Raw genomic sequence first — 17,021 nt, 5'->3', positions numbered from 1 at the left:
ACAGACCAATCACAAGCACTGAAATTGAGACTATGATTAAAAATCTTCCAACAAACAAAAGCCCATGACTTGATGGCTTCCTAGGTGAATTCTATCAAACATTTAGAGAAGAGCTGACACCTATCCTTCTCAAACTCTTCCAAACTACAGCAGAGGGAGGAACACTCCCAAACTCATTCTATGAGACCACCATCACCCTGATACCAAAACCAGACAAAGATGTCACAAAGAAAGAAAACTACAGGCCAATATCACTGATGAACATAGATGCAAAAATCCTCAGCAAAATACTAGCAAACAGAATCCAACAGCACATTAAAAGGATCATACACCATGTTCAAGTGGAGTTTATCCCAGGAATGCAAGGAGTCTTCAATATACACAAATCATTCAATGTGATACACCATATTAACAAATTGAACGATAAAAACCACGTGATCATCTGAATAGATGCAGAAAAAGCTTTCAAGAAAATTCAACACCCATTTATGATAAAAACCATCAAGAAAGTAGGCATAGAGGGAACTTACCTCAAAATAATAAAGGCCATGTATGACAAACCCACAGCCAACATTGTTCTCAATGGTGAAAAACTGAAACCATTTTCACTAAGATCAGGAACAAGACAAGGTTGCCCACTCTCACTGCTATCATTCAACATAGTTTTGGAAATTTTAGCCACAGCAATCAGAGAAGAAAAAGAAATAAAAGGAATCCAAAAGGGAAAAGAAGAAGTAAAGCTGTCACTGTTTGCAGATGACATGATACTATACATAGAGAATCCTAAAGATGCTACCAGAAAACTACTAGTGTGAATCAATGAATTTGGTAAAGTAGCAGGATACAAAATTAATGCACAGAAATCTCTTGCATTCCTATACATTAATGATGAAAAATCTGAAAGAGAAATTAAGGAAACACTCCCATTTACCATTGCAACAAAAAGAATAAAATACCTAGGAATAAACCTACCTAAGGAGACAAAAGACCTCTATGCAGAAAACTATAAGACACTGATGAAAGAAATCAAAGATGATACAAACAGATGGAGAGATATGCCACGTTCTTGGATTGGAAGAATCAACATTGTGAAAATGACTATACTACCCAAAGCAATCTACAGATTTAACGCAATCCCTCCCTATCAAACTACCAATGACATTGTTCACAGAACTAGAACAAAAAATTTCACAATTTGTATGGAAACACAAAAGACCCTGAATAGCCAGAGCAATCTTGAGAAAGAAAAAGTGAGCTGGCAGCATCAGGCTCCCTGACTTCAGACTATACTACAAAGCTGCAGTAATCAAGACAGTATGGTACTGGAAGAAAATCAGAAATATAGATCAATCAACGTGAGAGAGTGGCTTGGACTTATATATACTACCAAATGTAAAATAGATAGCTAGTGGGAAGCAGCCGCATAGCACAAGAAGATCAGCTCGGTGTTTTGTGACCACCTTGAGGTTTGGGATAGGGAAGGTGGGAGGGACACACATGAGGGAGGAGATATGGGGATATATGTATATGTATAGCTGATTCACTTTGTTATACAGCAGAAACTAACACACCATTGTAAAGCAATTATACTCCAATAAAGTTTTTTTTTTTTAATTTCACAAGAACAAGAAAATGGTTGGGGGACTCTGGTTCATGCAACTTGGTTTATGTCAAGGGTTTTTGAGCCAGAAGGGTTTGAATTCAAATCCCAACTCTACATCTATCTCAGAGCACTATTTATCCATTCACTAAATTGAAACTGCTAAATGAGCAACTCTGATGATAAATTCAGGAAAACATTTTACAAATGGTAAAGTGCTCTGAACATGTGAATTTTTATATTCTACCGGTCTGGATCCGGAGGATTGGTTTGGGCAAACGGAGACAGAGCCAAAAAGGCAGCATTTTCAGACCAGGCCTTCCTTCTGGCCCCCTGCCTTTCCCATTTTCACATTCTCACATAGGGGCTCAGACTGAGGGGAGCACACCCTAGAGACTGGTGGTTTCCATTAGAACACAAGCTCCACGTTCCTCTGCAGCGGGGTTCCCCACCTCTGCTCATGTTGGCCCAGACTCTACAAACCCCCAGCTCCACTCCTCCAAATTGTTATCAGTCCCCACGGGATGGCTTCTTGCAAAGTATTGTTTTGTCTGTCCTCTTGTTGCTATAGCAATCCAAGAAAGATTTGTTTCCAATTCTCTAAAATGGAGACATCTGCGTGCAATTTTGAAAATCCTTGTCAGGGTCCTTGTTTACTGTTTTGATCAGCTCTCTTTGACATGTGGAGTCCCCAGAGAAGTTCAAAGGGAACAGACCCCTCTAGGCAAACAAGTGCTTCCCATAAGGGCAGCCTGCCTGTGGATTCCTGTCCCCTGTCGAATGAGAAAGCATATGGCAAAGCCACAAATTCTCAGACACTGATTCTATCCCCTTCGCCCCAGCCTGTGAGGGAGAGTAGTCATATCAAAAGGCTCAGTTTCAGAGCCCCTAGAAGTTCACTTCCATGAAGGGGGTTGTCTCCTACATTTCCACGTAAGCCCACGTGAATCCTAAAAATTCTGCCCCTTACACATGCCCCATTTGAGAGGTGATGGGAGTTAACCCTGTTTAGTATTGGACAGCAGGAATCCTGGGTTTTGCTCCTATTCTAATTAACCATGTGACCTTCGATGTCTGAATCACATCTGGCTTCAGTTCTCTCATGTGTAAAATAAGTTGATTGGATGTCCATGGCCTCTTTCAAGTCTAAAATGATTCTATGCATAAAGATTAACCAGGAGAGAGGCTCCCACACACCTGTTAACCCCGGACAGAAATTTACCATTTTAATCATTGGACTATTTCTGGGATAATATTAAAAAGGACTATTTTTCAGCTCCACAATGGAGTGGAAGATTCATCTAGATCTTAAAGTCAAGATGTAAGTTCAAGCCCTAGTATGCCACTCTTAGGGAGTATGAGCCAGGGAAATTTATGTAAGGCCCCTAGGAAATTGGCAGCAACTTTATAGATAAGTCATGAGAAGTAGGTAAAGTAATGAATGCAAAGTATAAAGCACGGTGCATGGAACAAAGCAACATGTATATAAATTCCCATCCCTCTCCTTTTTGCAGTCTATCAACTTTCTTCCCTCAAGCTTTCCCAAATCCAAGCATAAACAGACATTTAAAGTCCTTAATACGCATCTGTATACGTATGCTTACACACCTATGTACAGCTGAGAAGTCACCCAAACCATACGCCGAGCATGAATTCTTACTTAATTAGGATTAAAACTTTTGAGAAACAGTTTTTAAAATGAAATTTAACCCTCTTTTTTTTGGCGGGGGGAAGAGCTTATAAAATATACTCAGTTCTTTCTTGAGTACCTGAGCATTCCAAACCTATTTTTCCCTTGGATTTTCAAAGACGGCATTTATGTTATTTTTAATATATGTAGTATATTGATGCTTCCATCGGTGCAGGGCACCTGTGTGCTCCTACGCCAATGAGCTCTGTGAGATGCTTTTCTGCATCCCTCACACCTTGCCCTGCTGTGAGGCTGAGAACTGTTATGCCTTCCACTTCTGTCAAATTCCTTTCCCCCAACAACTCTTCCCCCTATTTCAATTTGATGCCTCTCATTTGTGGCAGGCCAAGTTGGTGGAATTTTTGTTAAAATAACAGTGCATAGGCTCTGGCACTATGAAAGTTTGGGGCCTTTAGTTTAGTTTATAAATAACATCTGTTTGAATGGCTCTGAAGTCTTCTGTTTCTTTTCTCCTTAGCCGTGTTCCAGATTTATGAAATTATTAGAAAACTGAGTCTGGATGGGTACGTTTCCGCCATAGTTATGACTTAAAGTCCATGACTTTTTTTTTTTTTTTAAGCCCATGACTTTTAAGGGTTACTGAGTTAGTTTCCTAAGGCTGCTGTAACAAATGAGCACAAACTAAGTAGCTTAAAACAACACAAATTTATCATCTCATAGTTCCAGAACTTAGAAGTTTAAAATGGGTTTCACTGGGCTAAAATCAAGATGCCAGCAGGACTGTGTTCCTTCAAGGGGCTCTAGAGGAGAAGCTGTCTCTTCGCATTTTCTAGCTTCTAGAGGCTGCCTGCATTCCTTGGCTTTATAGCCTCTTCCTCTATATTCAAACCTAGCAACAGTCTGCATATCCAAATTTCAGTCTCTCTCTCTCTCATCTCAGTTTCCACCTTCACATCTTATTCTATGACTGTAAAACTCCTGCCTCCTTCTTAGAATGACCCTGTGATTACATTGGGCCTAGTAGGATAATCCAGGATAACCTTCCCATTTTAATACTTAATTGCATCTGCATAGTCCCTTTTGCCATGTGAGATACCATATTCACAGATTTCAAGAATTAGGACTTGGACACCTTTAGGAAGCCTTTATGCTCCCTACCATGGTTGCCAATATAGGATTGCCCTAAGCCATCTCCATTCCACGGTGCTCCCTCTTCCCCAACAAACCAATTTGGCGGCCTGGAGACTGGCCTTTGAGATAGTTATCTAACTAGACTAGCATTTCTACTGGGCCAACCAAGAAGACGCTTCTGCTGCCTCTCCAGCCATAACAGTATGGGTGCCTCACCTCCTTAGACCCAGGTTCCCAAAATGAATCTTCTCCGTCTAGTTTTTGTTAAAAACCAAGCAGGTTTTCCCATTGGGATCCATTCCAAGCCAATGTACATATGGTGTTGCATCTGGAAAAGTGACAAATGTCAGCAAAGGCAGTGGGAGAAATATGGTGCCTAGCTCTTGCCTAGTACAGACTGAGCAGACAAAAATATTAATTTTTCCACACTAGAAAAACTGGACAAACACCCCAGAATTGGAGGCTTCTTTGCTCCTGATGACTGATCCAATAAGATACCTCTGAAGGGGAGAATAATGTAACAGGTAATATTTACTGGGTTCTTACTTTTGGCCAGACACTGTGCTAAGTGTGGATATGTCTTATCCCAATCACTTCTCATTTCCACCCATATGAAGTTTGTACTATTATTAGTCCCTTTTTATATATAATGAAACAAAGGCTTAAATAAAGAAGCTGACCAAGTTTGAGCAACTAGCAAGATTCATTTCTAAGATCCCCCACTATCTCCTAATCTTCCGAATGGTTGTCTTCTCCACGGTTTTGTCCATATACCGCATTTAATGCTCACTTCTTAGGTGATGGTACCCAGTGCAATAGCTTTAAAAACTATTTATAGACAAATTATCCTTAAAGTTAAATCTCCAGTCTGGATCTCTCTAAGGAACTCCAGACTCATATATCCACCCATTCATCACTTCCATTTCAAGGTCCATTAGACATCTCCAACTTGTGTCTAAAACCAAATTCCATTTCCCACTCTCCCAATATGCTTCCAACACCTCCAGTGATTTTCAAGTTAGAAAATGTCACCATCCTGCGGTGGTTACCTTTCACACCCTTACATACTACCCGTCAGCAAATCCTAGCCTCTCTACTTTCATAAAATATACAGAAGCAAAGCACATTTCACCATTTGAGTCTAAACTGAGATGTCCAGTAGAAAGATAATGTGAGTCTCACATGTGATTTTAAATCTTAAAAAGTAAAAAGAAACAGTTGAATAACATATTTAATAACACTTTATGGAATTATTTGAGGAAGATAGCATTTCAGGATGTGATTAATACAAAATAAATATTAGTGAGGTATTTTACAGTCTTTATTTCCTACTAAGCCTTTAAAAAAATTTTTTTTAACATCTTTATTGGAGTATAATTGCTTTACAATGGTGTGTTAGCTTCTGCTTTATAACAAAGTGAATCAGCTATACATATACATATATCCCCATATCTCCTCCCTCTTGCGTCTCCCTCCCACCCTCCCTATCTCACCCCTCTAGGTGGTCACAAAGCACCGAGCTGATCTTCTTGTGCTATGCGGCTGCTTCCCACTAGCTATCTATTTTACATTTGGTAGTATTTATAAGTCCATGCCACTCTCTCACTTCGTCCCAGCTAACCCTTCCCCCTCCCGTGTCCTCAAGTCCATTCTCTACGCCTGCATCTTTATTCCTGTCCTGCCCCTAGTTTCTTCAGAAACTTTTTTTTTTTTTTTTAGATTCCATATATATGTGTTAGCATAGAGTATTTGTTTCTCTCTTTCTGACTTACTTCAATTTGTATGACAGACTCTAGGTCCATCCACCTCACTACAAATAACTCAATTTCGTTTCTTTTTATGGATGAGTAATATTCCATTGTATATATGTGCCACATCTTCTTTATCCATTCATCTGGCGATGGACACTTAGGTTGCTTCCATGTCCTGGCTATTGTAAATAAGGCTGCAATGAACATTGTGATACATGACTCTTTCTGAATTACTGTTCTCTCAGGGTATATGTCCAGTAGTGGGATTGCTGTGTTGTATGGTATTTATAATTTTAGTTTTTTAAGGAGCGTCCATACTGTTCTCCATAGTGGCTTATCAATTTACATGCCCACCAATAGTGCAAGAGGGTTCCCTTTTCTCCACACCCTCTCCACCGTTTATTATTTGTAGATTTTTGGATGATGGCCATTCTGACAGGTGTGAGGTGATACCTCATTGTAGTTTTGATTTACATTTCTCTAATGGTTAGTGATGTTGAGCATCCTTTCATGTGTTTGTTGGCAATCTGTATATCTTCTTTGGAGAAATGTCTATTTAGGTCTTTGGCCCATTTTTGGATTCAGTTGTTTCATTTTTTGATATTGAGCTGCATGAGCTGCTTGTATATTTTGGAGATTAATGCCTTGTCAGTTGCTTCATTTGCAAATTTTTCTCCCATTCTGAGGGTTGTCTTTTCGTCTTGTTTGTGGTTTCCTTTGCTGTGCAAAAGCTTTTAAGTTCATTAGGTCCCACATATTTATTTTTGTTTTTATTTCCATTATGCTAGGAGGTGAGTCCAAAAGGATCTTGCTGTGATTTATGTCATAGAGTGTTCTGCCTATATTTTCCTCTAAGAGTTTTATAGTGTCTGGCCTTACATTTAGGTCATTAATCCATTTGGAGTTTATTTTTGTGTATGGTGTTAGGGAGTGTTCTAATTTCATTCTTTTACATGTAGCTGTCCAGTTTTCCCAGCACCACTTATTGAAGAGGCTGTCTTTTCTCCATCGTATGTTCTTGCCTCCTTTATCAAGAAGAAGGTGACCATATGTACGTGGGTTTATCTCTGGGTTTTCTATCCTGTTCCATTGATGTATATTTCTGATTTTGTGCCAGTACCATACTGTCTTGGTTACTGTAGCTTTGTAGTATAGTCTGAAGGCAGGGAGCCTGATGCCGCCAGCTCAGTTTTTCTTTCTCAAGATTGCTCTGGCTATTCGGGGTCTTTTGTGTTTCCATACAAATTGTGAAATTTTTTGTTCTAGTTCTGTGAACAATGCCATTGGTAGTTTGACAGGGATTGCATTAAATCTGTAGATTGCTTTGGGTAGTATAGTCATTTTCACAATGTTGATTCTTCCAATCCAAGAACGTGGCATATCTCTCCATCTGTTTGTATCATCTTTGATTTCTTTCATCAGTGTCTTATAGTTTTCTGCATAGAGGTCTTTTGTCTCCTTAGGCAGGTTTATTCCTAGGTATTTTATTCTTTTTGTTGCAATGGTAAATGAGAGTGTTTCCTTAATTTCCCTTTCAGATTTTTCATCATTAATGTATAGGAATGCAAGAGATTTCTGTGCATTAATTTTGTATCCTGCTACTTTACCAAATTCATTGATTCACACTAGTAGTTTTCTGGTAGCATCTTTAGGATTCTCTATGTATAGTATCATGTCATCTGCAAACAGTGACAGCTTTACTTCTTCTTTTCCTTTTGGATTCCTTTTATTTCTTTTTCTTCTCTGATTGCTGTGGCTAAAACTTCCAAAACTATGTTGAATAATAGCAGTGAGAGTGGGCAACCTTGTCTTGTTCCTGATCTTAGTGAAAATTGATTCATTTTTCACCATTGAGAATGATGTTGGCTGTGGGTTTGTCATACATGGCCTTTATTATTTTGAGGTAAGTTCCCTCTATGCCTACTTTCTTGATGGTTTTTATCATAAATGGGTGTTGAATTTTCTTGAAAGCTTTTTCTGCATCTATTGAGATGATCATGTGGTTTTTATCGTTCAATTTGTTAATAAGGTGTATCACATTGATTGATTTGTGTATATTGAAGAATCCTTGCATTCCTGGGATAAACCCCACTTGAACATGGTGTATGATCCTTTTAATGTGCTGTTGGATTCTGTTTGCTAGTATTTTGCTGAGGATTTTTGCATCTATGTTCATCAGTGATATTGGCCTGTAGTTTTCTTTCTTTGTGACATCTTTGTCTGGTTTTGGTATCAGGGTGATGGTGGTCTCATAGAATGAGTTTGGGAGTGTTCCTCCCTCTGTTGTATTTTGGAAGAGTTTGAGAAGGATAGGTGTTAGCTCTTCTCTAAATGTTTGATAGAATTCACCTAGGAAGCCATCAAGTCATGGGCTTTTGTTTGTTGGAAGATTTTTAATCACAGTCTCAATTTCAGTGCTTGTGATTGGTCTGTTTATATTTTCTATTTCTTCCTGGTTCAGTCTCGGAAGGCTGTGCTTTTCTAAGAATTGGTCTATTTCTTCCAGGTTGTCCATTTTATTGGCATAGAGTTGCTTGTAGTAATCGCTCATGATCCTTTGTATTTCTGCAGTGTCAGTTGTTACTTCTCCTTTTTCATTTCTAATTCTGTTGGTTTGAGTCTTCTCCCTTTTTTTCTTGATGAGTCTGGCTAATGGCTTATCAATTTTGTTTATCTTCTCAAAGAACCAGCTTTTGGTTTTATTGATATTTGCTATTGTTTCCTTCATTTCTTTTTCATTTATTTCTGATCTGATCTTTATGATTTCTTTCCTTCTGCTAACTTTGGGGTTTTTTTGTTCTTTCTCTAATGGCTTTAGGTGTAAGGTTAGGTTGTTTATTTGAGATGTTTCTTGTTTCTTGAGGTAGGATTGTATTGCTATAAACTTCCCTCTTAGAACTGCTTTTGCTGTATCCCATAAGTTTTGGGTCACCGTGTTTTCACTGTCATTTGTTTCTAGGTATTGTTTGATTTCCTCAGTGATCTCTTGGTTATTAAGTAGTGTATTGTTTAGCCTCCATGTGTTTGTATTTTGTACAGATTTTTTTCTGTAATTGATATCTAGTCTCATAGCCTTGTGGTCGGAAAAGATATTTGATACGATTTAAATTTTCTTAAATTTACCGAGGCTTGATTTGTGGCCCAAGAAATGGTCTACCCTGGAGAATGTTCCATAAGCACTTGAGAAGAAAGTGTATTCTCTTGTTTTTAGATGGTATGTCTATGTCATATAAATATCAATTAATTCCATCTTGTTCAATGTATCATTTAAAGCTTGTGTTTCCTTATTTATTTTCATTTTTGGATGATCTGTCCATTGGTGAAAGTGGGGTGTTAAAGTCCCCTACTATGATTGTGTTGCTGTTGATTTCCTCCTTTATGGCTGTTTGCATTTGCCTTATGTATTGAGGTGCTCCTATGTTGGGTGCATAAATATTTACAATTGTTATATCTTCTTCTTGGATTGATCCCTTGATCATTATGTAGTGTCCTTCTTTGTCTCTTTTAACAGTCGTTATTTTAAAGTCTATTTTGTCTGATATAAGAATTGCTACTCCATTTTGATTTCCATTTGCATGCAATATCTTTTTCCATCCCCTCACTTTCAGTCGGTATGTGTCCCTAGGTCTGAATTGGGTCTCTTGTAGTCAGCATATATACGGGTCTTGTTTTTGTATCCATTCCGCCAGTCTATGTCTTTTTTTTTTTTTTTTGAACTTTGGATATGCTTTATTATGCCACAAATTCCCAAGAGATATAAGAAATATTATTTCTGGACGGGACTAATAATTTCACAAATACTAGCACTTTATTGACAATAGCCAAGTTTTTTAAGGTCATGCACATGTATTTAAGTAACCTTTTTAAAATCTCAGTGCTTTTTATAAAATTTAAAGGGAAACTGTAGCAGATCCTACTTTATTTTTCAATACTCAGTGTAAAAATCTATATGTGATATAAATATACATTTTAAGGACGGGAGGGAGGACTGCAAATGAACTGCTTTGCCTAAGTTGTCAGGCTCCTGCACATTTGCACTAGGTACCGTTATGTAAAAGATCATTGTTGGAAATGCTCCTGATAAACTGAAATAAAGGAAAAATTTTTAAACAGCCTGGTCTTTAAAAGCATTAATACCTGGTATAATTTTAAAGGGGGAAATGAAATATTCCTTTACTTCCAAATGGATTAAACAGAAAATTCAAAATACTTCTCTTATTGAAAAACGAGTACACTAATACATTTTAAGGCTGGATACTAACACCATTTTCACAACATCCAAAGTATGGATGGGAAACTAGGCAACGCTGGCATTTCTGCCATACGCCTAAGGGTAAACAAAGGGAGATGAGGATTTCACCGCCAAAGATGGTGACTGACCCTGGCATACCACTTTGACATGTGGGCAGCAGATCATTGTTCCCATGCTGGGACTATTCTTCAAAAAGGATGCCCTTATGCAATAATTCTACAACTATATCAAGTCTGATAATCTAACATGGAACTTTTTGCTAAATATATATATGGACATATGTGAACTTCTCCAGTGACCAAGTTAATTATTAAATAAACTAAATGGTGAAAAAATGCTAATAGCTAAAATTATGTTAATTTCAGGGTTTCCAATGGAAGATATAGGAGGAAAGAGGCAAGGGTAGCTGTTTCCAAATCTAAGTTATGATCAGAATCATTAGATATTGAGCCTTAAAAATTCTATCCAGGGTCTCAACCTAAACCTATCTAGAAGCTATAACCCAGGAATTCTTTTTAAGCAACCCAAATGATTCTGATGATTAGTCAAGGTTGAAACTTCTGAATTGGGGGCGTGGGGGAGGGAAGAGGGCACAATCTAGGTTATTGCAGAGTTTTAGAATTCAACATTGATATTTATCATTTACTCTACATTTTTTCCCTATTGTCTCACCTTCCCTATTTTTCTAACAGTAAATAATGAAGTGGCTTAGCACGTAAAAGGAAAAGTTAGTAGGGTACCCAAAGTGGGTTTTTACTATGTTCAAGCCATTTACGTACATTAATTGGATAAAAGGATACCAGTATACTGTTTGAGATTCAACTTCAGACAGATATTTCTTAATGTATTTTAAAGGAGAAGGTTTCCTTACTCAACATGAAAATGTAATATAAAATAATTCTAAACATTATTGTTATTTAATAAAAGATAAAATTTGTATAATTCTTCAAAATAATTGTTTTTAAAAATCCAATGTTAGGAAGAAAATCCCTTACATTTGAGGTAGGGGAATAATTCTCTCATACAGGAACAACTGTGTCACAGTGTTATCCTCCAAGTTAGAAATTAAGCAAAGTATTTCAGTACTATTTCTGTTTACGTACTGCTTTGTTACAGTAAGTACAAATGTTTTAAATGTGGATAAATATTTTGGTTTTGATTTTAATGCATATGATAATTAAAAATATGGATTTTTTTTTCCTTCTACACTGAAATTGTACACACTCTCCAGGCTTGAACAACTTTTAAAATACCCCATGTTCACTTATAAACCTTGGAATAATAATAAAAAAAAAAGTAGTACCTACATAAGAAATTTTACATTAAAATTACAATTGTATGTTCTTCCGAAGTCAAAGTGATTTTAAATTTATTTCAATATTTGAATACAAAATAGTACATTTTAATTTACTATAGCATAATTCAAGTATTCTCTTAAATTTTATATTTAGCCAACGAGTATATGATATTAACTGACTTTTTATAATAGCTTTCCTTTTTAAAGATGACTGTTACACAAAAGAGTGTGACTCTATGTTCCTCTAAATTGCTTAGAATAAGTTCAGAGAACAAATGACAGTAGACAAAGACCTTTATGAGTAAATCATCAACATATAAAAGGTTGCGCACATCAGTAATAAGGCATTTGCAGGTAACTCCCTAAAAAGTATTTGAATTCATGTAAACAAAGACTATGTATATTCTTTTAGGGAGAAAATGCACTACCATAGATGAAATATATTCAGATGGCTGTGACTTTAAACCATATATTATTTGAATACCACACAAAACCAAAAGAGGCATAACCTACCAGCTTAATAACTAAAAGATGTTACTTATTCGTGAAATAAAAGGTTGATACTTTTTGAAACTGATAATGAAAAAGAAATATTTTGAAAATAAACATCCACTGTTTTCTAGAAATAAATATACATACTTAGTTAGTTTAATGTATTACAGCATAGGAATACTGTCCTAGCGCTAACCATAACATTCAATCAGTAGTTTTAAAATATTTTTCCACACTGAGCCTTGAATCTTCTACCTTGTTAGCTGCCCAACAACTTTCAAAAGAGTTTTATTCTCCTGCTTTAGTTGTTCATTTTCATCTTCTATGTCATCTAGGTCTCGATTTAACAAATCAATTTCTTCTTTGAGTTTTCCAATCATTTCCTCTTTATCTTGCATTAGTCTCACAAGTCTTAAGTTTTCTTGCCTTTCTCTTACCACTTCCTTTTCAAGATCTTCAATTTTCTTTTCCAATGTGCTACTTGAGACCAAATTACCAGAAGCATTTGCATCCCTGTTATACCTGCTGAACCCACTTCTATCTGTTCGGGGAAATCTACTTGAGACATCTTCTTCAGAGGCAGTGGTTGTGCTTTTGTATCTGCCTGAAACTGTTCTAGATGGCTCTTGTAACAGATAGGAACTTCCTGAATCTAATAAGCTTACAGCCTCATTTTGCATCGTGTTCTGTTGTGTAATTGCATCTTCTCGTTTCCGCTCTTTCTGCCCAGCTTCATCATCTTCATATTCATCTAAGCACTCTGCGGCAGGGATGTTGACCACGCCGGTGGAGCGCCGCTTCTCCCGCAGCTTCCTCTTCTCGATCTGCCCCTTGCCTTTCCTGGCGCTGGGGCCCGAGCTCTTGCCCTTCTCCGGGGCGCCGTCCCGCTCCTCCTCGCCGTCCCGTGCGGGCGCTGCCCCCGAAGCGGCGGCGGCGGCGGTGGCGGGGGACTCATCCTCCGGCCGCCGCTGGCCGGGGGCGGCGCGGGTCAGCTGCGCGGGGCCCACGGCGCAGTTCACGCCCCCGGGGCTGGGGGCGGCAGGTGCGGCGGCGCCGCCCGGGAGGTTGTTGTTGAGCTCGTTGGCCGCAGTGGCGGCCGAGGTGCCCAGGGGCCCCGGCGGGAGCTTCCCGGCCGCGTCGCCCGTGCCCCCACCGGGGGCGGCCGGGCCCGGGGGATTCTGCTTGGCGCGCATCTTCTCGCGCTTCGCCTTCCACTCCTCCAGGAAGTCTGTGGTGCTGCCGCCGCTGCCGCCGCCGGTCCGGTAGCCACCGGTCGCCATATTCCCAGCGGGGCCGGCCGGGCTCTCACCTCAGGCCGCCCGCCCCGACTCCGGCCGCCGCCCCCTCTTCCTTCCCGCCACCCGGAGAAGGCGAGGGAACGACCCCCGGGCGCGGGGGCGGCCGCGGCTCCCCCAGGGACCGGCTGGTCTGGGAGGAGTTGGGGGGACGAGGAGCGGGACTGGGAGCTGGCGCCCAGGTGAGCCGAAGCGGCCGCGCGGAAGGAGATGCGGCCAACTCTCCGTCCGGAGCCCGCGGTGCTCCCGGGCTGGGAGGGAGGGGCAGTCTATGTCTTTTTGTTGGAGCATTTAACCCATCATATTTAAGGTAATTATTGATAGGTATGTTCCTATTACCATTTTCTTAATTGTTTTGCATTTGTTATTGTAGGTCTTTTCCTTCTCTTGTGTTTCCTGCCTAGATAAGTTCCTTTAGTGTTTGTTGTAAAGCTGGTGTTTTGGTGCTGAATTCTCTTAGCTTTTGCTTGCCTGTAAATGTTTTAATTTCTCCATTGAATCTGAATGAGATCCTTGCTGGGTAATCTTGGTTGTAGTTTTTTCCCTTTCATCTCTTTAAGTATGTCCTGCCACTCCCTTCTGGCTTGCAGAGTTTCTGTTGAAAGATCAGCTGTTAACCTTATGGGGATTCCCTTGGATATTATTTGTTGTTTTTCCCTTGCTGTTTTTAATATATTTTCTTTGTATTTAATTTTTGATAGTTTGATTAGTATGTGTCTTGTCGTGTTTCTCCTTGGATTTATCCTGTATGGACTTGATTGACTATTTCCTTTCCCATATTAGGGAAGTTTTCAACTATAATCTCTTCAAATATTTTCTCAATCCCTTTTTTTTTTTCTCTTCTTCTTCTCGGACCCCTATAATTCAAATGTTGGTGAGTTTAATGTTGTTCCAGAGGTCTCTTAGACTGTCCTCAATTCTTTTCATTCTTTTTTTTTATTCTGCTTTGCAGTAGTTATTTTGACTATTTTATCTTCCAGGTCACGTATCTGTTCTTCTGCCTCAGTTATTCTGCTATTGATTCCTTCTAGGGAATTTTATATTTCTTTTATTGTGTGGTCCATCACTGTTTGTTTGCTCTTTAGTTCTTCTAGGTCCTTGTTAAATGTTTCTTATATTTTCTCTATTCTATTTCCAAGATTTTGCATCATTTTTACTATCATTATTCTGAATTCTTTTCCAGGTAGACTGCCTATGTCCTCTTCATTTGTTTGGTTTGGTGGGTTTTTACCTTGCTCCTTATCTGCTTTGTGTTTCTCTGTCTTCTCATTTTGCTTAACTTACTGTTTTTGGGGTCTCCTTCTTTCAGACTGCAGGCTCGTAGTTCCCATTGTTTTTGGTGTCTGCCCCCAGTGGCTAAGGTTGGTTCAGTGGCTTGTGTAGGCTTCCTGGTGGAGGGGACTAGTGCCTGTGTTTTGGTGGATGAGGCAGCATCTTGTCTTTCTGGTGGGCAGGACCACATCCAGTCATGTGTTTTGGGGTGTCTGTGAGCTTATTATGATTTTAGACAACCATTCTGCTAATGGGTGGGTTTGTGTTCCTGTGTTGCTAGTTGTTTGGCATAGGGTGTCCAGCACTGTAGCTTGCTGGTCATTGAGTGGAGCTGGGTCTTAGTGTTGAGATGGAGATCTTTGGGAGAGCTTTTGCCATTTGATATTACTTGGGGCTGGGAGGTCTCTGGTGGACCAATGTCCTGAACTTGGCTGTCCCACCTTAGAGGCACAGGCCTGAACCCCGGCTGGAGCACCAAGACCCTGTCAACCACATGGCTCAGAAGAAAAAGGAGAAGGAAAGAAAGAAAAAATAAAATAAAATAAAATAAAGTTATTAAAAATAAAAAAATTAATAAAAAGAAAGAAAGAAAGAAGAGAGCAACCAATCAAAAAACAAATCCACTGATGATAACAAGAGCTAAAAACTATACTAAAACAAAAACAAAAACAAAAACAAGGACAGACAGAACACCAGGACAAGTTGTAAAAGCAAAGCTATACAGACAAAATCACAAAAAGAAGCATTGACATACACACTCACAAAAAGAGAAAAAGGAAAAAAAATCTATATATAAAAAAAATGGAGGAAGAGAGCAACCAAATCAATAAACAAATCTACCGATGATAATAAACTCTAAATACTAAACTAAGATAAACATAAAGCCAGGAACAAATTAGATGCAGAAAGCAAACCCCAAGTCTACAGTTGCTCCCAAAGTCCACCACCTCAATTTGGGATGATTGGTTGTCTATTCAGATATCCAGAGATGCAGGGTACATCAAGTTGATTGTGGAGCTTTAATCCACTGCTCCTGAGGCTGCTGGGAGAGATTTCCCTTTCTCTTCTTTGTTTGCACAGCTCCCGGAGTTCAGCTTTGGATTTGGACCCGCCTCTGTGTGTAGGTCGCCTGAGGGCGTCTGTTCTTTGCTCACACAGGACAGGGTTAAAGGAGCAGCTGCTTTGGGGGCTCTGGCTCACTGAGGCTGGGGGGAGCGAGGGGTACGGATGCAGGGCGAGCCTGCGGCGGCAGAGGCCAGAGTGACATTGCACCAGCCTGAGGCGCTCCGTGTGTTCTCCCGTGGAAGTTGTCCCTGGATCACGGGACCCTGGCAGTGGTGGGCTGCACAGGCTTCCGGGAGGGGCGGTGTGGATAGTGACCTGTGCTTGCACACAGGCTTCTTGGTGGCGGCAGCAGCAGCCTTAGCGTCCCATGCCCGTCTCTGGGGTCTGCGCTGATAGCCGCTGCTCATGCCCGTCTCTGGAGCTCCTTTAAGCGGCGCTCTGAATCCCCTCTCCTCGCGCACCAGGAAACAAAGAGGCAAGAAAAAGTCTCTTGCCTCTTCGGCAGCTCCAGACCTTTTCCCGGACTCTCTCCCAGCTAGCTGTGGCACACTAGCCCCTTTCAGGGTGTGTTCATGCCGCCAATCCCAGTCCTCTCCCTGCGATCCGACCTCCGAAGCCCGAGCCTCGGCTCCCAGCCCCCGCCCGCCCCGGCGGGTGAGCAGACAAGCCTCTCAGGCTGGTGAGTGCTGGTCGGCATGGATCCTCTGTGCGGGAATCTCTCTGCTTTGCCCTCTGCACCCCTGTGGCTGCGCTCTCCTCCGCGGCTCCGAAGCTTCCCCCCTCCGCCACTCGCAGTCTCCACCCGCGAAGGGGCTTTCTAGTGTGTGGAAACCTTTCCTCCTTCATAGCTCCCTCCCATTGGTGCGGGTCCCGTCCCTATTCTTTTGCCTCTGTTTTTTCTTTTTTCTTTTGCCCTACCCAGGTACGTGGGGGAGTTTCTTGCCTTTTGGGAAGTCTGAGGTCTTCTACCAGCATTCAGTCGGTGTTCTGTAGGAGTTGTTCCACATGTAGATGTATTTCTGATGCATTTGTGGGGAGGAAGGTGATCTCCACGTCTTACTCCTCCGCCATCTTGAAGGTCTCCCTCCTAGTAAGCCTTTAAAGTCTGATGCTTACTTTACACTTACAGCACATCTCAGTTTGAATGAGCCACATTCCAAGTGCTCAGTGACCATATTTGGCCAGTGGCTTCTGTGTTGCACAGTGCATATCCAA

The 17,021-nt window shown here is 40.4% G+C and overlaps 1 protein-coding gene across 1 annotated transcript; it reads right to left on the bottom strand.

Annotated features, from left to right (window-relative positions):
* Nucleotides 1–11,958: 11,958 nt before the first annotated feature.
* On the bottom strand, nucleotides 11,959–13,726 carry LOC130708428 (PRKC apoptosis WT1 regulator protein). Its single transcript, XM_057548546.1, has one exon. The coding sequence runs from the start codon at nucleotides 13,452–13,454 to the stop codon at nucleotides 12,426–12,428; it is 1,029 nt and encodes a 342-aa protein (XP_057404529.1). The 5' UTR covers nucleotides 13,455–13,726; the 3' UTR covers nucleotides 11,959–12,425.
* Nucleotides 13,727–17,021: the final 3,295 nt, after the last annotated feature.

This window comes from Balaenoptera acutorostrata, chromosome 6 (genome assembly GCF_949987535.1).
Source record: "Balaenoptera acutorostrata chromosome 6, mBalAcu1.1, whole genome shotgun sequence".
Lineage (NCBI taxonomy): Eukaryota > Metazoa > Chordata > Mammalia > Artiodactyla > Balaenopteridae > Balaenoptera > Balaenoptera acutorostrata.
This window is presented reverse-complemented; position numbering and strand designations above follow the sequence as displayed.